Below are 24,077 nucleotides of genomic sequence, written 5' to 3'. Positions count from 1 at the left end.
TTTAGGTTATTTTATTAATTTCTGGATCCATTTTTCTGGTCATTTATTTAGTACTTTTTGTCATGTATTAATTTTTTATTTTTATTTTGACATTAAAAAATACCAGCACATTTTTTCAGACTGCCATGATTAGAATACATGACCAGCTACAAGCTGAACAAGTGCCTCTTAACGTTTATATTCTAGAAAACTGTCTGACATCCTTTGAAATCTGAGTTTAAAATCTCTTCCAAAAAAATATTCAAGGTTTTTTATATGTATGGGTGACTTGATTTCATGTATTATCTGTGCACCAGCCATGGAAGCAGAAGCATTGGGTTCCCTGGAACTGTAGTTAGAGGTGGTTGTGAGCCACTATGTGGGTGCTGGGGACTGAAGCTCTGGAAGAGGTCCTCTGAAGAGCAGTGGTGCCCTTAACCACTGAGCCATCTCTCCAGAGCCAATCCCATGCTTGATACGCTGGGATGGGGCATAAGGAACTTATACGCAGACTCTGGCAGACGACTATGAAAGAATTTAATTATCTCTTTAAAAAGCAGTGTATCATTCTTGTTTGGTTTCTTTAATTTTTTGCAGTGCCAGGAATTGAACCTAGGGCCTCATACATGGGAAGCAAGGGCTCTCTCCCGAGCTACCTTCCCAGCCATTGGTTTATTTTGGTGCAGCTTTAATCGAAATTTTTTCTTTTCTAATAATATCTCAAAAATGCCAAGTGAAAATATTCTTCGTATACAATATTACCATTATCTGAACATAACTTTATTTTTTTAAAGAAATAACAGTATAGAAATAGTACCTTTCATGTGAACTGCTAACATTGCCATTTCTCCTTCATCTTCCTTTCATGTATGCATGTGTGTATGCATGCTCCTGTGTGCGTATACACATACATACAGGCCAGAGGGATAACTTTGGGTGTCATTCCTCAGGATGTTTTTTTTTGTTGTTGTTGAGACGCAGCTTCTCACTGGGCTGGATGGCTCCAGGCATCCATATGTCTCTACCTCCCTAGCACAGGGACTGCATGCTGGCTTTTTAATGTAGGTTCTAGGGATTGATTTTCATTAATTTAGGAATGTATTTTCAAGTTTGTCTCCAGCTTGCCTATCTTCCTACTAAGAACTTACATTGTGGTGAAGCCGCATACTCTGACTAATCTTTATTCCTCTGCCCTCCTTCCCTCCAAAATAAAGGAAGATGATTTTACTTCTGGAGAAACAGATGAAACCAGCAACTCACTGACCAAGGATTCTCAAAACCCACCATCCTGCAACTTGTCAGCAGGTGGGCTTTTGGCTGCTGAATGGAATGACGAAGATGATGCCTGTTTCTTAGAAGCTACAGAAGATGCTGAATTAGCTGACGCTGCAGATAAGAGTCTTCTTGGTTACAAGAGTTCAGCGGACGATATTCCTGACGAACTAATTATAGAAGCATTACAGAATAGCTGACTGTGGATAGAACATACATAACAAGGCTACAATTTGCCTGAAGCCTGAGATTTGATAACACGTTAAATTAGTGCTGGGACTATAGCCCAATGTTAACCTAAGATGTACAAGGCCCTGCATTTAACATCATACAAAAATCAAATTATATTAATTTATTGTTAAACCTGTTTATAACAATTGTTCTATCATTTTGTTTACCTAAGCCAGATTTATTGAAGATTATCTTTGACATCCTTTAGAAAACGTTCCTAATTAACCAAATTATTCTAGGCTTGCATTTGCACTGACATCATGAAAGAGTTTATCATAGGTTAAAACTCTTATGCCTGGTGATGACTAACATGCCAAGAGACTGAAATTTATTAACACAACGCTCAAAAATATGGCTATGCCTTCTGAACTGTTAGACAAGTGCAGTGGTGTAATTTAGTTTGAATGACAAAATGGTAGTACATCCTGGTAAGTAGTCCTCACATGTCAGCACAGAGGCCTGGCTGTCAGGAGAAGAAATGGCAGCACATTTCAGTTTCTCAGTCCTGCTCAAGGAGCTTCCCCAGCTGATAATTGATGGTTTTCAGGTGTTTTTCAGCTCCCAGAATGCTTCTTGCTTTGAATAACAGAGCTGGAAGGCTAGAGGAATCATACTGTTGATAAAAGAAAAACTATTTAGACTCACAAATAGTGATGCTTTAATATTTTTTTTTAGTTCCTAACCCTAACGACCAAGGCTGATGTTGAGAGCTTTCCACTAGCTTCCTTTTATTTCATTAGGATCATTATGAGGAAGCAGCTTCAGCCCATCTTGTCTCTTCAGAACATAACTACTAATACAATATCGAGAGGAACTGCTCAACAGAGCTCTCACAGATCTTTGTACCCCAGGCAAGACCAATTGGCTCAAAGAACTGTGACATCTACATGACTAAAAATAGCAAGTCATGCCTCAAACTTGGACAAACAAGTGTGTTGGGTGTTGGTGGCATGCTGTGCTAACTCGATCTCATCTATTTTAAAACAAATGTCTAAAGCAAGTTTCCTTTTACTTCAAGAACTAATGGAATGAGAACAACTGGCCTGTTAAAGTCTATAACGAAATGATCTCAAAGGTATCATTTAGGAAGTTACCTACTGGGTCAGTTATGCCTTAAAGCTTGCCAATCCAAATGTCTACAGTTAAACTTAAAACACAAAGCCAACCTAAATTACAACACAGAACCCAACTCATGACTTAGAAATAATAATAAAACCAAACTTTCTGTTGCAAACTATCTAAAATTAAATTCCTCTTAAATAATTTACCACTTTCGGCAGCTTGCTGATAAATGTGCTTTCTCAGTGATGAGAACTGTGCAGAAAAGTTGTCTGATGGTGGGATCTGATTTTTGCCACACACCATGTTTTCAGAGAAGTCAACCCAACACCTGTACAATAGCCTACTCGCAAGACACCCAAGCCCCTGCTCCCTAAGAAGTGGAAAGAGTTCACTTGAAGCTATAGGTTTGTTAGGAAGAGGTGTGACATATCCAGATGTCACAGAAGTGGGGTCGGCGCTACACCAGCAGCGGCACCACAGGCACTGGAGGTGCACAACCTTGTGTGGGGGCAGTGTATTCCAAAGTAGTCCAGCAGCTTGGTTTTCCGACCTTGGGGAGATCAGAGAGCACATTTGCCTAGCATGTCCAAGGAGGAGGGACAGGATACTGGCGTATCTGAGGACTATGTTCACACTGGATCAATGCCACTGTTAACTTTCACAGACTTAATAATCAAATTCCTAAAATAAACTTGAGGTACATTTTAAGCATGCATATTTTAATAGCTCTAATATACGATCAGCTCTTCAGTTCAAGAAAACTTAGATCAATGCCAGATCTTAAAATTGAATTTAGAGGTGAAGTAGATAAACCTAATCATGAGGTATAGGAAGACATGGTGTGTAATTATATATTACATTCTAGTCACAATTCTATTAGTATAATTCTATATACAATTCTATTAGTATCTTTCTAGTTCTGTTAGGTATACAAATTTATAATTTTTTAAGCTAACATTTCTATTAATTGGGGCCATGGCAACAGCAAAGTCTCAGAGGCAACTTCAAAGTATTAAAATAATAGTGAACTACATTTTCCCAACTGTCTTACTGTTTCTCAGCCTCTCAAGACACTCCTGCCATTTCAAACAGTTTCTAAAGCATGAACACAGGCTAGACAAAGGTGGCTGGTCCTTACAACACATCTAAGTGAGCTGAGTATTGACGGAAGCTGGAACAGAGCAGAGTGGAGTTGTTCAGCTCAGAGTTGTGCACAGTACACGCTGCCCTGGGGGACTTTGGAATAACCGACTCTTCTCTTCATTAAGAAGCTAGAAGGTGATGCTGTGCTCTCACTGACTTACAGTAATGCTGTTTGTTACCTTTCTTCAGAACGACTGGGCTCTACAAGCAAAATGCCTGTACCATCTTCTGATGCACATCGAACAGAACTCACCTTTTCCTTTTCCGTTGGTCCTTTCTCTTCAATGTTTGAATAATCTTGATACAGCTGTTTTAAGTTAGATAGGAAATATTTGGAATTCTTAAGTGATGACTTTCTCTCCTTAAGGTCATCATATTTTGTTTGTAGTTGTTTCAGTTGTGGTTCTAATCTATAAAACAGAATTTTTTAAATCCCAAAAACAAATTGTACAAAATACAAATTAATAGAAATATACGTATTGTTTGTGGACTGAAAATATTAAGGTGCCCATATTATAAAGAACAAAAGCCAAAACCAAAAATAACAAAAACATTTCTCCCACATAAATGACATATAATATAGTCCAGCAGTCTACAGTGTACAAGCATGAACATCCTGGGTGAAGAATGAAAAGACCAGAAATGGGCTAAGTGGTCTGGCTTGCCTCTCAAATTGTGAACGTGTAAACGACTCTAGGTTTCCATTTATCTCAACTGTGATATACAATTAGCAGTGACAGCCATGAGAACATGCCTCACAGGTGTCAAAATTCACCAAGTTATCTAAGTCCTGGGAACTACTGGAGTCAATGTTAAGTTTGGCTAACATTTTCTGGGTATAGGCAGTAGTAGCCAGCCTGACAGCTTAACCGGGAAGTCATACAGAAGTTCCCCTTTTAAAATCTCCAGGTTTTCAAGGCCAAATAAAATCAGCAAAAAAAAAAACTGTCCCAAGGTTTGGAGAGAAAGATGTGTGACTCTGGGTAAACTGCGTGCTCTCTGAGGCTTAGTTTCTTCACCTAGAAAAGGAAAGGGATAACTTGTGTTTATGGCAGGGGAGGAAGTGAGGCTGCAAATAAAAATATATATAAAAAAAGCTAAGCTTGAGTGTAAGAATAGTGTGTGTTCCTCATGATTTTTTTCCCCTCTCTGCTTGTTTCGTTTTATTCTGGTTGGTTGGTTGGTTTTTATTCGTCTGTTTTCCTAAAGAGAAAGAAGGCATAGAGATGGAGAGATGAGGAAGTGAGGAGGATCTGGGAGGAGACAAGGGAGGGGAAACCATGATCAGAATAAACTATGAAAACATTTTCAATTTTTAAGAAGAGCTCTTCACACTAAACAACTGAACATTTCTCAGCAAACTGTACTGAGCTGATGGCCGTGGCCAGGCACAGGATTGCATTCCCTGTCTTTCCTAGGGACGGCACCAGCTGTAGCTAAGTGACTCCCCAGTGTCTTAGGCATCTCATATGCAAAGTTAAAACCATAATACACTTTATCTTACTATGTTTTTTCAAAATGTGTTTGTCTGACTACAATTACACCTACAGAAGGAACTAAAGAGGCCTAACATGTCTCAATGGTCTCACACTGATGACAAGCTTAACAGAACAGGGTTATTAAAGTTTAATTATAGAGCCATATAATAACCTACCTCATGGAATCATATTGACTAGTAATGGGCAGTTAAATGAAGCATTTAGGAAAGTGGCCTCCCATAAAGTGAAAGATAGAAAAATCATAAGTTGATCCCCCTGAACCCTACTCTTAAAAGCAAAGACATAAAAACCTGTAAGTCAAACACTGTGTCGCCTCAGTCCCAGGAAATTAGCTGACCATTTGAACAGATGGCCCTAACTAAACAAACCATAAGATGTATGGTGTCAGGATGCTATGGGCCCGAGATTAGCCTGGCCGCGCTTTGAACTAACAACCCTGAGACAGTTGGTGCCAGGATGCTAAAAGTTTGAGATTAGCCTGACCCCCTTGAACTGGAGCTCATGATATATAGTGTGAAACTAGTTCGAAATAGCCAATTATAAAGTGACATACCATCCATCTTAAGAATTTGAGATCAAATGTATTGATGACCTAGTGACCTGTTCCCCCTCCTTCCCCCTTCCCTAACTCCACTCTCAGCCTTCCCCCTTCCCTAACTCCACCCCCACCTAGTTTGTAGATTCCCCCTTAAAATCTGTAAAATTCTTTTGTTCGGGGCTGAATTCCTCTGCCCCTGTGTGGGCTTTTGGGAAGACAGCCCTGGCTAGCCAGTAAACCTCATGCGATTGCATCAAAGTTGTGTTTCTCATGAGTGATTTGGGGTGCGTCTGCAGTTCTCCAGGGATCGTGAGTTCTTTTTCGAGTGGGCTTTACAAAAGGAAGCTATGAACTCTTGCTGTCATTATTACTAGTTACCCCAATTTTCCTGTTTTGGCCTGAGCCAATGAATACAATTTCTAGTGTCCACTCACAGACTAACTTTGTAAATAATGGAACAACTAATTTGTCTCTCTCAAAATCCTGTGGAAGTCACTTTAAAACCTAGTACTTGGCCAGGCAAGGTAGTGCCACTGTAGTCCCAGGACTCAGGAAGCAGAGGCTGGTGGATCTACAAGAATGAATTCAAGGCCAGCCTGGACTACAAATTAAGTTCTAGAACAGCCAGAGCTATACAGAGAAATTCTGTCTCAAAAACAAACAAACAAACAAACAAACAAAAACAAACAAAAAAAAAACCCTAGTAGTTAATTACAGTATTTCAAGTGTTTGCTGACAAATTATTCTGCTCATGCTTCCTGCTACCACATTCATGTGGTCCTAGGAATTAAAGCCACTGCTCTTCATGCCAGGCTCTACCACCAAGCCACATCCTCAGCCTGTCCATGCACTTTAAAGGCATCTTCAGAGTAGAGAGCACAGCAAATTTTACTACATTTAAGCCTCTGGCTCACACTCCAAACCTCAAAAGGGCAAAATGTACAGACAGGCTACCACAGTGTGTGCACTAGCCCCAGGGCATGGGGACTGCCCTCAACCCTAGACCTCATAATATGGACTGATGTATATATATATCTCAAAGGTCACTGAAGAGCCAGTGACCAGACTGGCTTACATACCAAGACCATCTTCAAAAAGTAAAATAAGCAAGCAAGCAACATAAACAGACCTCTGCCTAGGCTTACTTACTCAGTGACTCACACAGCACCCTCTAAGGAACAGGTACAATTATGCCCATATACACAGGAGGGGGCTGAGGCCCTGGAAAGTCAGTAACTAATCCATGGTTGCAGTCAATGGTAGAGCCTGATTCAAGTTCCAGGCAGTCATCCTGTAGTCTACTCACTAAAGCTGTAATCAGGCTGCCTGAGGCCAGACCAGATGCTGAGAGTCAGATCCGAGTGGATGGTTCTTACAGCACTTCCCTAAGTGACAAACTCTACTGCTCTTTGAGTTCTCAGCAGGAGCAGGATATTACCTTACCGAATCAGTTCATCCTGGACTTCAATTAAACGCTGCCTTTTCTTTTCCATGTCGGAAATTATCTGAGCAATACAATAACACACTTAGGTTAACACAGGAGAAGTTTCAGCATTTGGCTCAGTGCACTAGGTACTGAAAGGACAGGAAACAGGCAGACCCGGTATAGCTTAGTGGGCCTCTCTGAAGACTTTGGGCCCATGGACACTCCTTCTCTTACCTCCTGGTTTGACTTGTTTAGCAGTTTCATTCACTATAGGACCCCGGGGTAACTAACCTTTCTCTCTACAAGCTGTCTGGGGGGCTAACTTGGAACCACAAAAGGTAACAGAGACCCCCGTTCCTCAGTGTCCATTAACATTACAAAAGTAAATAAAAACCTGATGAAACCCACACAAGCCCTTATAGAAACTGCAGGTTGCAAAACTAAAAGCAAGTGTTTTCTTACTCCCCTGTTCATAACCCATGACTCACCAAGAGACTTAGTGATTACCTTGGTGTTCTTTTTTTTCAGAGCTTTTAACATCTGGACTTCTTTAAGCTACAATGACAACAAAACAAAGTATATATAATTTTCCAAAATTACCTGTGTAAAGTCCCACATGAGAAGGCCCTGGGGTGATACCAATTTGGATTTTCACAAGGGGCTGTGAGAGCAGGTCCTTGCAGCTCACTGGCTGGTGAGAGCAGGTCCTTGCAGCTCACTGGTGGGCCAGCCTGGAGAAGTCAATGAGCTTCAAGTTCAGTGCAGAGTGGTTGATGAAAGTTACTCAGCACAGGCCTCTGGCTTTCACATACATGTACTTGCATGACTCCACATCCACACACCCACAGAAGGAAATAAGAGTAGTTCTCATGTGTTCCTCACCACAGAGCCAGCAAATGCAAGCTTTTCTATAACTACAGGATAATGTCCAAACTTTAGTTTAAAAAATTTTAGAGTAGCCAGGCATATTAGTATTTGCTTTTAATTTCAGCACTTGGGAAGCAGAGGCAGGCAGATCTCTGTGAGTCAGGGCTACATACAAACACCCTGTCTCAAATACATACATAAATAAATAAATAATGACAAGAAACTTACGATTCTGATGAGTTCTCCTTTAACTTTAAAATAAAATTTGCTGATGGCTTGATTACAACTTTCAGATTCTATTCTTTGCCTGTAAATTGTTTTTAAAAAAAGAAGACAGAGAAATGGCTAGCATGTACAGACATATTCAGCCACACTAATCATGAGGCAAACAAATGAAAGCTACAGAACATGCCTATACCCACATCCACACACGTGTGCACTAAATATGCACAAGGTAGGCTGCAATGGGGTGGGCGGAGGGCAGTGTATGCACACATGTCCGTGCTTTCAGAGACCGGGGAGACAACTGAGTCCTGCTCCGTCACTCTCCACTTTAGTCCTTTGAGACTGGGCTTCCCATGAAACCAGGACCTAGGCTGGAGGCGAAAGCTCCCAGCTCTCCTGTCCCTGCTGTGCACAGCCACGCCTAGCTTCTTCTGCGGACTCAGATCCACACATGGGTCCCTATGCTTTCACAGCAAATCCTCTTACCTTCTGAGCCATTTTCCCAGTTACTGAGGGGAGGACTATAAAACGGTGTGAAGTTCTCAGAAAGACATTAGAGATGCTTTAAAAAATTTAAAAAAAAATGTCATGTGGTTCAGCAATTCAACTTCTGGCTATATGCAAAAGACACCAATATTCATAAAAGTATCTGCTGTGGAGAGGAGAAAGTGGTCAACTTTAATGGCTGCAGATTTTCAGTTTTGCCAAATGAGTAAGTTCTAGGTGTATGCTGAGATAGCTGGCCATTCTGCAGTTTAAAAATGGCCCATGGTACATTCTGTTATGTGTTTTCACATTTAAAAAATTACTGTGTGCCTCACAACTATCAGGATGGTTAAAGGAGAAGTGTTCCAGGGGAGACTAAGCACTCGTCTGCTCGCAGAAACTTGGGTCCTTGGTAGACAGCGCCTGGCCAACATCTTTAGAGCGAGTGTACCAGAGAATGAGGGATAGGGGAAAGGACTAAGTCTGGGATAGGGAAGGACGCTTGGTTTTGTCATGACTCAATCTAGAATCTCCCGGGAAGAGTCTCACAGGGCAGTCTAGATCCCGAAGTCCTGGGGCATGCCAGTGAGGGCTGTTTAGTGAGTTAACTGTGGTGGGAGGACCCACCCTGAATGAAGACTGCGCTGTTCCACAAGTGGGGCCCTGGACAGGACAGAGTGGAAAAGGCAGCAGAATCTGCAAGTATGTCTGCATTCATTCTGTCTGCTGTGGCCTGTGGATGTCACCACCTGCTTCAAGTGCCTGAGCCTTGATTCCCTCAGTGATGAACCACAACCTGGAACTGATCTAAAATAAATTCCCTTGCCGGGCAGTGGCGGCGCACGCCTTTGATCCCAGCACTTGAGGCAGAGGCAGGCGGATTTCTGAGTTTCAAGGCCAGCCTGGTCTACAGAGTGTGAGTTCCAGGATAGCCAGCCAGGACTACACAGAGAAACCCTGTCTCGAAAAACCAAAAAAAAAACCAAAAACAAATAAACAAATAAAATAAATCCCCTTTCCTCCTGAGTTGCTCCTTGGGATATTTTACCACAGTAACAGAAAGGAAACCAGACGGTAGGGAGGAGATGCTTTCAGTGTCTACCACATTCTTCTATAGCATCAGCGAGAACTTCTCTCACTGAGTCTACCAGAGAGCTGAAGGGAGCATTCCTCACAGCTACGCTTAAACACCCTTATTAAGATGCTAAGTCCATGGCCTGGATGCCAGTAGTGGGGCCCTACAACTGCAGTTCATGGCAGGAAGGGGCAGCTCTCATTGGACATAAGGGCCTTCCTAGAACTTTTCATGACACCCTTTCTCTTCCTTCAGGAGACAAGTGTTGGGCAAACGGCCACTGCAGCATGAAAGGAACGGACAGAGTCGAGTATCACTGGTCTGTCCGGATGCAGAGCGACTTGGAGAAGATCCATTGTCTGGTGCCTCCGCTACTCCCCTCCCAGCACTGTGGCCTCTGCCTAAGCTGCTCTGCTCGCATTCTGCAGATTCCACTTCCCGTGGAGTTTCTGACTCCCTGACCACCGTCCCGGTGGACCCTGTTCTCAGGAAAGCCAGATGTGCTCACAGCTGTGTGTGACTAGTCCACGTCTCTAAGACACACTGGCAGGCTGCATTTTAGAAATACTTTTGTTTGATGTAGTAAATTTTATGACTCACTCTCTTCAGGAGAGAACAAAGCCGGATTTGTGCTGATGGAAGATAGGCAAAACCTGACTAATTGAACTGTTTCTTCAACTTTCCCCACCCAAGGCCGGACCAGACAACTCAAGGTGTGTGTGCACCTAGCACAAGCGTGAAGCCCTGACGTGGTGGCTGTTCTCTGCCATGAGTGACTCAGGCTGTGCAGCCATGGGCTCGTCCCCATTGCTGCTCTCATGGGAGCTGGCAGGGACTGGAATGGACCATACTCGGCATACACTACCCATCTGAGAAAAACCAACAACACTGGAGAAACACACTCCTAGATCAAAGTCTGTGAGAAACATCGAGAATAGATGAGCCAACAACTTGAACTAGCATAATAAATGTATGCAAAGGGACTCTAATCGTGACAACACCAGGAACTGGGATGGACACGGTGTCACTCCGAGCACAGCTGATCAGGCCCACCAATGCCAACGTCAAAGGACTTACTTATACTCCAGGAAAGTTTTCTCAAATACAGACAAAACAACGTCCAACTCCATGATGTCACTCTGTCTCTTTCCTTCCAGACACCAAATATGCATACTTTCAGAAGCATCTAGAATATCAAGCACATGTCAGTTTATACATTCGATATCTGTAAACTGGCTCCAGGCCCAGGTTCTGAAACCCTGAACAAAACTAGTCCTACCTGAGTGTAAACACAACTAGGACCATAGCCATCTCTTCCTGCCCCAGCAGTCTGCCGGCCCTGCCTATGTCACTCCCTTGCTTTCTGGGACAGGGTGCACGTGCCATGTGCTGAAGTATGGCCTCTTTACACTTGGTCCCATGTCATTGCTATTTCTGTTTTCAATACCATTTTAAACTGGTTAGCATACAGTGGGGGTTTACAATGACTTGGGAAATTGGGAGATACATATTTTATGACTCAACAACTTGACTCTCTTTCTATTCCTCCAAGAAAAATAAAAACACCCTGACAGAATTATACATAAAAATGTTCACGGGGTGGGGAGCAGTTCATAAGGAGGCTGTAGCTGTAGCTCAATGTTCCTTCCTAGGCTGGGCAATGCCATGAGCTCAACCCCTAGCACTGCAAGGGATAGAAAAATAAAGAAGGGGAAGGGAAAACCAAAGGGGATGGAGTGGGTTGGACAGGCTTGATTTATAAAGCCCAAACCCAAGGCCTCAGTCCCCACAGCAGAGAGAGTATACTGAGCACAGACTGCAGCACGGAAGCCCATCTTTCCTTTTATGATGTATATGAGTCTATGTGAATGTAGGCAGGCAGCCATGGAGGCCAGGAGAGGCACCGATCCTGGAATTGTGGTCAGCAGCCTGAAGTGGGTTCTGGGAACTGAACTTTGACAAGTAAGGAGGAGAGGGGAGAGGATGGGGGTTAGATTTTATTAAAGCACATTGTATTCGTGTATAAATATTCATTTTTTAAATTTTTACAACAAAATGATAAAAAATATTATTCCAAAGTCATGACTTCTCAATCAAGTGGCATTTTTAGCCAGAGTGGTGGTGTGCGCCTTTAGTCCCAGCACTTTGGAGGTATTTGAAGGTAGAGGCAAATTAATCTCTGTGGGTTCAAGGCCAGATGGTTTACACAGTGAGTTCCAGAACAGCTGGAGCTACGCAGAGAGACCCTATCAATGCCTGCCCAAAAACCAAACCTGTTTGCCATTTCAACAACTAAGACAACTTAAAAATAGCCTTCTTCCTGAGATGTCCTGTACAAGTGACAGGTCATAAAGTGCCATCTGTACCTGAGTCTGTGGCTCTGTGCCTTGGTCTCTTCCTCCTGCCAGGAGACGGCTTCACTTTCTTCTGAGTTTTCTACCAAAAAACCAAAAGAAACCATATAGGTTTTTAATTTAGAAAAAATTATTTTCCTTGAAATTTAAGGATTATGGAGACAACATGATCAAAGCACCAACTGATTTTAGCTGCAGTGCTTATTTAGAACTTAGCAAAGATGAATAAACAATCTCAGGGCAAGCAGGTCCCAGTACATGAAGCAACAACACCCAGCACACTGCGGTGGTGAGGTTTAACTATGTCTATGGGATTGCCTAAGAGAGGACAGAAATGCAAACATGCTGAGAAACACTCCTGGTGGGAATCCTGCTTGAGACCCCATTCCTAATGAAACCTAAAACCAACTCCTGACAGGATCCACCAGGGAGACCATGGGGTTGTGCTAAGAGGAATTCTGACTGGTAGGCAGAATCCCCTCCCTCTTGAGGAAGTGGTGCTGGGAACAGGGCAGGCTCTGCTCCCTGGGGTCTTATGTGTGAGCAAGAACACTTCTGTAGCCAGATGGTCCGGCTGGCCTTGCAGGCACCATACGTGACGAGCCATGTGTTCAGCACCTGCAGGGACTGAGGCAGCCCCGACCTCCAAAAAGAAACCAAACAGGCACCTTAGTCTTAAAGCCTCAATGAGCTGAATTCTATCAACAACTTGAAAACTCTTTAAGGATAAATCCAAGCTCACGTGAGATGTCAACACTAACTTTATGGCAATTAGTCATAAAGCAATTATAAATAGAAAAGGTGAGTCCCACTAAGTCAGATATTGGGAAAATGTTTTAGACGTTCTACACTCACCCTAGCAGAGGACAAAAGCAAGCCTGTAATATCAAAACACACTCACAATATATTCGACCAAGTGAACTAGCAAACCAATATTTAAGAACATGAACCAACATACTTCAATGACCTTGAAACAAATATGACCCATGACCCAATCAAGGTATACACAAAGATTCTGCTACAGAAAACTCCATCACTGAGCAGGTTTAGGAACACACACACACACACACACACACACCCTAACAATTAATGAAAAAAGAGGCCAAGTACTTGAAAAAGAGCAATAGAAAGCATATGGGAAGCCTTGGAGGGAGGAAAGGGAAAATGGTGTGATTATATTATAATCTCAAAAATAAAAGAAATAATTTTAAAAAAGAAACTCATCGATGCACCGACATTGTAATTTTCACCAACAGATACAATGGGCATCCACAAACAGCCAGCGTGCAAGCACTAGTTAACTAAAAGAATGCTGTGGGATTCTTAGCGGATGGCGAGGAGAGTGCAGGGAAGAACCGTGGAATGCACCCCAGGACAGACGCTATTCTGGGTTATGGGACTGTAGATAAATTTATCTTCCTTTCTATATCTTCTAGGTTTTTCTAAAAGAAACACCGCTTTCTGTGATAAAAACCTATTTTTAAAATAAGAAAAACTCTTTTATTTCCTCAATCTTTTTAATGAACTCTTCTGTCTCCGAGGGCGGATGGTAAACACTGCTCACCAGCTGACTTTGGGTTGCTGGAGCCTCTTCTACAGCAGAGGGCTGAGTGCTGAGGAGTCTCGTCCTCCTGGGAGCGACCTGCTCCGCTGACCTCTCAGGGAGTGATGATGCTGCAGGAGCAGCCTGGGGCTGTCGTGACCTTCGTCCTTCTGGAGAAACCATTCTCCTCACATCGTCTTCAGAGCTGTCAGACTCACCGCTGATGGGCTCCAGCTTTCTCTTTGGCTATGAAGGAAACAGCATGCTAGTTTAGAAAGTTCAAATCCTGTGATTCTTCTAACGTCAGGGAACTGAGTAGTTCCCGTTTCTCATTTATAAACATCGCTGATCATGACATGTAGCAGCCAGCGCGACAAGAATGCTACCTAAAACTCTCTGCCTTTGTGAACCGCAACTGAACACAGAAACAGACTGGGTAAAGAGAGATCTGAAAATTCTTTCTTAATGCTTCAGGTAGAAAACTATCCTTCCTGGGCTGGTCTGATATGCAGCAGAGAAAGGTACTTGCCACCAGGACTGGTGGTCTGAATCAATCCTGAGACCTGTGGGCTGCAAGTGAAGACTGGCTCCCACAGGTTGGCCTCTGACCTGCACACTCAGCTCCATATACCTGCCCACATATGTACAGATGTACATACATACATACATACATACACAAAATAAAGGAATACAACTTATTTTTAAAACTTCCTTTACTTCTAAGGCATTTCTGTATTAGAAAAGCCCTGCGACAGGACATTTCTCTGTTTGCATCTACTCCCGTGAAATACAAAGTAGCTTACAATTAAGAGAGAAGGTAGAACACTCCCCATACCTTTTTTGCGCTGAGTTTTATAGACTCATTTTCACTCGCTTCATTTTCAGAAGGCTTCAAGCTGTGCCAAACAACAAGCCGTCAGTATCTCATATGTGGTTTTCTACCCGCTGTTTCTGTATGAATACAAGCTGAAGGTACTGAGTTTTCTACCTTGTGGGCGGGTCTGTCACCTTTGATTGACTGCCCATTTCTCACTCATGCTCACATCAGTTTTTCCTAGGCAAGTGAGTAATCATGTCCAGAGTAGTCAAGTCTGAGAACTGCACTTCATCCAAGTCACTGCTCCCTCCCAACACTGTGGGGCATCGCTGGGTCCATCGCTGGGACAATGCCTACTGTGTGTAGAACACAGGAGACCCTGTGCTGATTTAGAGTCTTGGGTAGGTGGACACGGGCAGACTGGGGAGTGGAAGATTTAAGAACAACAACCAAAGCTAGATGCTTCGGACCCAGCAGAGATGGCCTCGGATGCAGGGCCTCTCCATGACACACCAGCTAACCAGGAGGCTGGGGAGGGACAGAGGAAGGAAGGGAAAGAGGGAGAGATAGAGAGAGACAGTGGGACATGCCAAGCTCTCTCTGTGCCTCCTCCAGCCCTGACTTTCTTTTGTACTTCTATGCAAGCCCTGCCATACTTTGTTAAGGCCTTCCTTTAGCAACAATGCCATTAACATCTCTCCACCCACACACACACACCCATCAATCACTGACTAGAAGTAACCTCAGAGCAGCCGAATTCATGAGGCCCAGGTTCATTAGACTATGTCTCACAAAATTAAGGTAGAAAGTCATAGAGGACACCCAGGGTCATCCTCTGGCCTCCACCCCTACCTCTCTCTCTCTCCCTCTCCCTCTCCTTCTCCCTCTCTCTCACAGACACACACAGAGCTTAATGTAAGAAGTATAATTAACTACAACAGATAAAATGAAAGGCCCTGTTTATAGTAATTACCAAACAAACAAAAATGTTAATAAATAACCTTGGAATAAACCCAAGAAAGATTTAAAATCTAAATAATAATTTAATAACTTATAACTTAAGACATCACTAAAGGATATAGAGCCTTTGAGCCCATGAACAGATACTGGCTCACCACCACAGACACTAGCCCCTCCAGATTCACTTAAAAACTGTAACTCAACTACAGAGGCAACACACTAAGATAACTAGGTGCCAATCATAATTATAAGTAATAACAATTACAGAAAATTATGTTGCTGTGTACCAGTTAGATCTTTTGAGGACAATCATAACAATCTGACTCAAAAGATCCTGAAATGACTTTAGTTTTCTTAGCTTCTATAAAAACAACTGCTTAAGGGCTGGAGATGGCTCAGCCGTTGTGAGCACTTGCTCTCCCCAGGCCCTGAGTTCCATTCCAGGCTCTCATGTCAGGTGATGAAGAAGCATCTGTAACACTGGCTCCGGGGATGCGCCGTCTCTGGGCTCCTCAGGACCCCCGTGCTCACTTACACACACCCACACATAACTCTCTCAAACAAGCAAACAAGTGGAGAAGCCCAGCTGCTTGAGATCCAGCTGTACCTTCTGCCTTCCTTTCCTCTGTGGGTGGCTGGGGAGGTGGAGGGCACACAGTGTTTGGACAGCTCCTCTTCTGTGTAGATAGCAGTACTGTGCAAAGGAGGGTCTGCAAGGACAAAAACACCATATGTTGTTTGTTTAAATGGCCGAAAAAGTCAAAGTCGGTTTCTTAGGCTACTTCCAAATAGTTTTTATTATACCTTGGTCATAGAAAAGGGCTGGAGGGGTGGCTCAGTGTTTGAGAGCACTTGCTCTTGCCAAGGACCTTGACTTGATTCCCAGAACCCACATAGCAGCTTACAATGTTCTATAACTCCAGTTCCAGGACATCCAACACCCTCTCCTGGCCTCCATGGACACTATGCATGCACATGGTACAGACATACATGCAAAATACTCATACCCACAAAACAAGTCTAAACAAAGCCTTTTAAAATAATGCTTTCAATCATTGATCTGTATTCTCATGTATATTAATAGAAATGTTTTCAGAACACAAGATGAGCACGGATAGGACCTAACATAGCCTTTCTTCACCACCATATGTTAGCATACCCAGGCGGCCGCTGCACTAGTTATTAACTGCTCGGGCTTAACTGCTCGGGCTTAACTGCTCGGGCTTACAGTGTGCACCTCCCTGCACCTCCCTGGTTTCATTTAGCAGGCAATGACTGTGAGCATGAATGCCACCCTACAGGGAAGGCACCAGCCATCCACTCATCCTGTCCTGTTGGGCTCACCCGGACTGCAAGAGCCCTAGAGCAATAAGTAGGAGAGCAGGGACAGTTGATGCTCAGGCTGCTCCCGCCTCCTTGAGAAAGACAGTAAGAGGACTGCACTATGGGGAGGGAGAAATGGCAGGGGTGGAAAATCTGAAGGAGCAAGAGAGGTGCCAAGTCCTCCCACACTTAAGCTGCTACAAGGAGAGCTGGGAAGACCCAAGCAACCATTGTTCTCAAATGTTAGCATGAAGTACAAACTTAATAACCTTCTTCCCAAAATAAATAGCAGCTTGAATACTGAATGTGTCAACTGCATGATTTTAAGGCTGATAAAACATTACATGATGCTCTCATGTAATTTATTCTATAGTATTTATAGTAATAGTATCTATTCTATAGCCGGGGGTGGGGGTGGTCATCATTGGATGCACAAAGACAAGTCAACCTTGAATTTCCACAAGTAGTCAGCTTTAGCAACTTATAACAACAATAAAAGACAAAATATTCCAAACATGGGTGGTATCTAAAGACACTTCTTCAGTAAAGACTTACAACTGATTAAGAGCACATCAGGAATACCCTTGACATCATTACAGAAACACACGCAACCATGAGGCACACTTCACGTCTCTCAGATAACTATAACCAGGAAAAGAGAGAAGAGGAGAGAAACGAGGAAAAAGGGAGAAAGAAAATGAGAGAAAAAAAAGAAAGTCAAAACTAACAAGTCTATGACCCATGCATGCCAACGGGCCCATATAAAATGTGGCAGCTACAGTGGGAAACAGTACCAAGGATTCCTCAGAAACGTAAGCCTACCACAGTATAACCCACATATAGCCCAGGGATCCACACATACCCCAGGGATCTTATCTGTGGGCACCTGCACACAAGTGAGAACAGGGATTCTGGGACATCTGCACACCAAATCTCCACTGGCACACGAGTGGACAATGAATTCAGCTTTCTGTTTTTGTTGGTAGCCCAGGCTGTGTACTCATGTAGCCCAGGCTGTGTACTGAGAATGACTTTTGGCCTCTGAATTTACTGCCTCCACCTCCCAAGTACTATGATTACTGTGTGCCACTGTAAGACCCGCCCCCCATGAAGGGAGGACCTCCTTCAAGCCTCAGGAATTCCAGGCCACCCAATAACTCACAAGACACCAATTCTTGATGCAACAGCAAGAGGTATATTTCAGGATCAGTTGACTGATGGTCAATTCGTAATCCACGCAGGGACAGAGGAATTGACAAGACAGCCAGGTCTTATATAGGGGAACCAACGGGGGGTGGGGGTGGGGGGTGGGGAGGGTGAAGGGGTAACCAAGGAAACATAAAAACAGTGGAAAGTCAGCTAGTTCCTGGAGCCACCCAGATGACTTGCATCTTTCTTTGTGGTCAGGAATGCGTCTTCTTGTTTTGGGACTTCCCCACCGGCAGGCAGGTGGGTTCTCTTCCCCAGGTCTGAGGAATGTTGATTAGCCCCTCTCTTCCTCTCTTGAATGTTAATCCAGCAAGTGTCCTCTGATTCAGGGATAATGTACCCCTCCTGTATTGTAGAATGTATCCTGGGGCAGTGAAGGCCTAAAATCTTATATCTAGTTCTGAATTCTTGGAACTAGTGAACCTGCATTCTTTTGCTCAGGTCTAGGGGTCATAAACACTTTCTATATTTTTCATAAGTTTTCAATATCTTTCACCACCACATTCGGCTGAAATCAGGTTTACAAAGACAGTCCCATACCATATGCCAGATCTTAGGCTCAATCCACCACAGACATGAAACAAGACAGTTTGGAAACATGATGAGAGAGATAAACCAAAAAGCAAAAAGCCAAATGAGATTAGGCAGTCACAAGAGGACAAGTGTGCTGAGCAGTTTTATGACATCTGAACGCAAGCAAAAGTCATGAGAGGAGGGAGCTTCAATTTAGAAAATGTGTCCCTAAGATCCCACTGCAGTCAAGCCTGTAGGGCATCTTCTCAATCAGTGATTGATAGGGGAGAGCTTGGCTCATGGTGGGTGGTGCCCTTGGGCTGGTGGTCCTGGTTTCTATAAGAAAGCAGGCTGAGCAAGCTATGAGGAGCAAGCCAGTTAGAAGCACCCCTCCATGGCTTCTACATCAGCTCCTACCTGCAGGTTTTGGTCCTATTTGAGTTCCTGTCCTGACTTCCTTTGATAAGGAAATGTAAGCTGAATAAACCCTTTCCACCCCACATAACCTTGGCCATGGTGTTCCATCAGTCATAGTAAACCTAAGGTAATAAGTATCTTCCTCTAGTCGGGCGGTGGTGGCGCACGCCTTTAATCCCAGCACTTGGGAGGCAGAGGCAGGTGGATTTCTGAGTTCGAGGCCAGCGTGGTCTACAGAGTGAGTTCCAAGACAGCCAGGACCACACAGAGAAACCCTGTCTCAAAAAACCAAAAAAAAAAAAAAAAAAAGTATCTTCCTCTAACGTGAGGTTCCCAGAGTTGTCTAATTCCCAGAGCAGTTGCCAGGGGGTGGGCTGAGACAGCAGGGAACTGCTGTTTAAAGGCTACAGAGTCCAAGTTAAGAAAACTGAAAGTCTGGAGATGAATGCTGAGAAGGGGCTCTCCATAACATTCAGCAACGTGAACAGACGGAGCTGCCACAGAACTGCTCACTTAAAACTGGTCTGGTCTATAAAGTGAGTCCCAGGACAGTCAGGGCTACACAGAGAAACCCTGTCTCAAAAAAAAACTAAATAAATGAATAAATCTAGACGGATAGATGGATGATGGATGGATAGATAGATGATAGATAGATAGATAGATAGATAGTAAGTAAATGTTATGTCCTAGGTCTACTCTATATTCATGAGACATTATTTTATACTCTATATTCAATGAGACATTATTTTATACTCACTAGGCTGGCTAGGATAAAAAAGACAGATTGACTGTTAATATCAGAGTTGCTATAGACTCAACAATTCTCCTAGGGGTGTGTCTCCGAGAACTGAATACATGTCCATACACACCATCCACACCCACGTGCAAAACACTTGAACATGAGTGTTCACAGCAGCACTATGATCAAGAAAAAGCAAAAACAAAAACTAACAAACAAACACACAAAAACCCAAAGCCAACTGAGCATGACTGAGCCATAAAATGTAAGAATGAAGTAAGTGCGTGCTACAACCTGGAGAAGGCGCTATTAAGCCATAGAATCCCACCAGAACAGGATAGCTGGTATATGACTGTATACACAGGAAATGTCAGAAGAGAAGACTCCATAGAAACTGCAAGTAAATGTATGGTGTCCAGGGATCAAAGCACGGGAGAGGGGGCTGACTGGTGTCAGGGGGTTTCTTCTAGGCTGAAAATGTTCTGGAATTAGATAGTGAAGATGACCACACGACTCTCATTAACTAAGCACTGTTTTTTTTCCAGCCATGAATAGGGACTTAGAACACTGACCGAAGGTTTCATAAGGTTCCTCCTCTTCCTCGAGTTCTCCCAGTACGTCTGAGACATCAGAATGATGAGAAAAGTCAAACACATCCTTGGGCTTAGGCTTGGGCTTTTGACCAGCATTCTGAAAGGGAATAAAAGCAATCACTGAAACGGCAGCCGCTGCACAGTCCCCTCCTCGGGACCCTCTAGCTAGTCCTGCGGCCCATGGAAACACCTAGTGCTTCTTGATCCACAGACTACTCTGATGATCAAAGGCATGGTTGAGTAAACCATTTCAATGGAGACTAGACCTCTAGGCTCTGGGGGCCGCTAGACTTCTGTGCTATTCATATGGAAGCAGATACTGACGACAGGAAGGAATGTACGTGACTATGTTTCAACAGAACATGACTGAGAATTTCCTATCGTTTTTATAGGTCATTCTAAGTCTACATTTTTTGGTTTTTTTGATTTATTTTTGTTTTTTGAGACAGGGTTTCACTGTGTATGCAGGCTGGCCTTGAACTCAACTCCCAGAAGTCCTCCTGAGTACCAGGATTATAAACAGGTGGGAGCCATCATGTCCACCCTATTTAAATCATTTTAGAATGCAAACAAACCAATCAAACAAACCCCCAACATTCTTAGTTCACAAGGCTGTACAAAGACAAATGGCAGGCTACATTTGGCCCACAGGGTATCAGTTTCCTAAATCCCTGATATAGGGGAAGCTATGATCCCCTCCCCAGCAAAAGGACACGTGTCCAAGAGCTCATAAGCAGTTTTGAATGCACACCGGGGTGAAGCCTCCTTCCTATAGGACAGAGACCCGGGCTTACAGTTCAATCTAGTTCAATACATTAGAATAAACCCTAAATCCTGATGAGAGACCAAACCAAGAAAATCTTCTATGGTAGCTTACAAACTACAAGACGATATTATTACTAACAGATAAGAAAAGTCTGGATGATATGAAGAACATGCAAATATGTCTGGCATACAAAACTCCGAGCCTCAGGGAAAGCCTCATTCACAGAGTGCTATATGGAGAGTTGCCAAGAAACTGCAGAAGGGTTTGCTTTCAAGCCAAAGAAGCATCATCACAAGAATGCAGAGAATAACCATTCCAGACACTGGCGTGGGGAAATCCCCCGAGGGCACATGGATTCTAGCCACTCAGAGCAGTGGTGGGCAGGAGAAAGGAGCAAGATCCCCAGGGAGTATGCCAGGCATTCTCCACAATGCAGGAGCATTAGCCAAGGCTAGAGTCAGCTCAGCAGGGCAGGGAGCCTGCCTGAGACAGAGAAAGTCAGGGACAGACAAGAAGGCCAAAGGCGCTCTGAAGGGCCAACCCTGAACCCGAGAAGCAAGCGCCCTCACCACACTAACTTGAAATAGATAAGATTTTGAAGTTAGCAATCAAGAGTGTTACACAAATGCACTTGCCTTTACCATGCATTTCCTGAAGAAAAATAAAACCACATACGAACCAAGAGGAATACTATAAACCCACATGTAGCTGTTAAAAAAAAAAACAAAAAAACTGTAGCATGGAGAAACTGCCGTAAGTGAAAAAAAAATGACATTTCAAAACAAAAGCTTTTATGTGATGTCAAATATCTGAATAAAAATAGAAACTAGATTCAGAAGAAAAGATGGTTCTAAAGTGTTAACAAAGTTCCTTTTCTCCATCATTCTGGATAAAACACATCTTAAAGTTGCTATTAAAAAAAAGTTTGTCAAGTGTGGAAGCGGAGGCTAATATGGCGATGGTGGCCCAGCACTTGGGAGGCAGATTCAGGTGGATTTCTGAGTTTGAGGCCAGCCTGGTCTACAGAGTGAGTTCCAGGACAGCCAAGGGTATAGAGAAACCTTGTTTGGGGCGGGGGAGCGGGGAGAAAAGAAAAAAATGTTAAGAGAAGTTTACAAAAATGTCATTCCCACAAAATGATAGCTTTGCTCTCTCAATGGCTTAAGAAAATAAATGACATTAACAAAGATTGCTTACCTGTTTCCTGGAATACGTGCTTCCCAGAGTGTTCTTTGAACGTTTTGCACTATTAAAACACAGATGACAAAATTTTAAAAGGGAAATTAGCAAACATTTTAAGCAGCCAGGAAAGCACTGTAAGCTGTAGTCCTTCCCAGGCATGCCTTTCCAAATTATCTTCATTAACACTCGCCCAGCATAGCTGAAGCAATGGCAAGAAACCACTGTGGGGGAGGGGGGAACTATCACTTTGTAAACCATCTCAGCTGTGTGTATTAGGCTACAACATAAAAGATTTACCATCACCCACACTCCTAGCATCTAATACCCCTGTAACTCTGGACGGGGGCCGGGATTTCCCATTTCTAGCCAACTCTGGCTTTAGTTGATTCTCAGACCTGTACAGCGTTTGCTTTGTGGTAACTACAGACTGTGATTCTGGGTTCAGAAATCCTAAATAACTTCTGAATGACCCCTCGGAACAGAAGTAGGTGGGAAACCTGGAGGTATAAATTGCTCAACCTGAACTCTTTCTACCTGTTTCTTGTGTGTGCTCCTTAACCAGAGAAATTTCCTTCTGGCTTTGGGCTGGAGTCCTGGAGCAGCTTCCAAAGGAAGGAAATCTTTATGGTAACCATTTATATAGCTTCTGCTGTATGCACCCATGTGTTTTAGGAGTGATGGATGAAGAGATTTCATAAATTTCAAACCTCAAGATGTTGAAACAACAAAAACACTGTTTTAGCAGATCAAGTTTTAAGCTCCTTTCCCTTGCCCAATGGTGGTGGCTCACGTCTTTAATCTCAGCACTTGGGAGGCAGAGGCAGGTGATCTCTGAGTTTAAGGCCAGCCTGGTACAGAGTGAGCTCCAGGACAGCCAGGGCTACAGAGAAATTCTGTCTCAAAAAACCCAGAAAAGTTAAAAGCACAGATCAGCATTCCCTGATAAGCTCCTTTGCCCTAGTCATTACGTCTTTTTTAAAAAATTTTTCCTCCCCAATGCTCTCCGAGTGTGGATTCCCCCAGCATCTGTGTCCTGTGGTAGCTACAAGCACTATCTTCCATAGGTAATCCGCCCACCGAAGACCCCTACTCAGAGGAGACCTTTCTATCAAATCTCTACCAGGCTTTCGAAGCGCGTCAGACACGCCCAGAATATCCTTCTCCAACTGGTTGAACTAACCTTCCAGAGCAGCTTGGTAACCTCTTTTCAGACGCACTTCTCTTTATAATAAAAAGATTCATGACACACCTGAATGTCCTTTAGGCATTCATTCGGGCAAGGCCAGCCCAACCCCAAGAGGCTGCTTGATCCCTCGCTAAAGATTTGGTTTGACTTGAGAGACCGTGCTTTCCATTACGAAAACAGCTGGGTCTTGGAAACAAAAAGCAATGACAACAGACCAGAAGTGATCAATATTAAATATCTGCTTGTCACAAGAAGCGACGCTGGTGTCTGAGTTCCTCTACCACACAGCTTGACTCCTGGAACTCTTTTCTCCTCCCCACAGCTCTAGGACCCGGGGCTGTGGGAATCGAGGCCGGGTCAGCGAGTCTCTTGGACAGGTTGAGCCCATCCCGGGTGGACTTCGGGACGGCAGCACTTACCCCGGGTCCCCCGAGAATCTCAAACTTCTCCGTGCCGCCATCCTACCGCTCCCAAACCAAGGGACGCCAAAACTCGCGCCTAGCCTTCCTTGCTCTGAACAGCCAATCAGAGCCTAGTCATCTCATGCTCCGCCTCTTCCGGGGCGGGCCCAGAGAGCCGCCTGGGCGAGAGCACAATGAAATCTAGGCCTAGATAATACCCTGCAGCGGAGCGGAGTCCGAAGCAACCGGCTTAGCTGCTTCGGGCTGTCTC

At 43.7% G+C, this 24,077-nt stretch overlaps 2 protein-coding genes across 15 annotated transcripts in view; one reads left to right on the top strand and one right to left on the bottom strand.

Annotated features, from left to right (window-relative positions):
* The window catches only part of Primpol (primase and DNA directed polymerase), a 34,080-nt gene extending 32,452 nt beyond the window's left edge, over positions 1–1,628 (top strand). For all 14 annotated transcript variants that reach the window (XM_034520388.2, XM_034520385.2, XM_034520384.2 and 11 more), the window contains one exon: positions 1,194–1,628. In XM_034520388.2, the coding sequence (XP_034376279.1) occupies positions 1,194–1,451 (258 nt within the window). In that variant the 3' untranslated portion in view covers positions 1,452–1,628. The remainder of the gene's footprint in view (positions 1–1,193) is intronic.
* Cenpu (centromere protein U) lies at positions 738–23,925 on the bottom strand. The gene is made up of 13 exons (XM_034520390.2): positions 23,825–23,925; positions 22,235–22,283; positions 20,251–20,368; positions 16,085–16,187; positions 14,536–14,596; positions 13,722–13,946; positions 12,170–12,239; positions 10,881–10,989; positions 8,246–8,324; positions 7,658–7,705; positions 7,168–7,229; positions 3,941–4,097; positions 738–2,095 (listed from the first exon to the last, which is right to left on the bottom strand). Exons 1-13 carry the CDS (start codon positions 23,863–23,865, stop codon positions 1,982–1,984), a joined length of 1,236 nt encoding a protein of 411 aa, XP_034376281.1. The 5' UTR covers positions 23,866–23,925; the 3' UTR covers positions 738–1,981.
* Between the last annotated feature and the right edge of the window lie 152 nt (positions 23,926–24,077).

Source organism: Arvicanthis niloticus, chromosome 16, assembly GCF_011762505.2.
Source record: "Arvicanthis niloticus isolate mArvNil1 chromosome 16, mArvNil1.pat.X, whole genome shotgun sequence".
Taxonomy (NCBI): domain Eukaryota; kingdom Metazoa; phylum Chordata; class Mammalia; order Rodentia; family Muridae; genus Arvicanthis; species Arvicanthis niloticus.
Note: the sequence above shows the minus strand (reverse complement) of the source record. Positions and strands in the feature narration are given on the sequence as shown.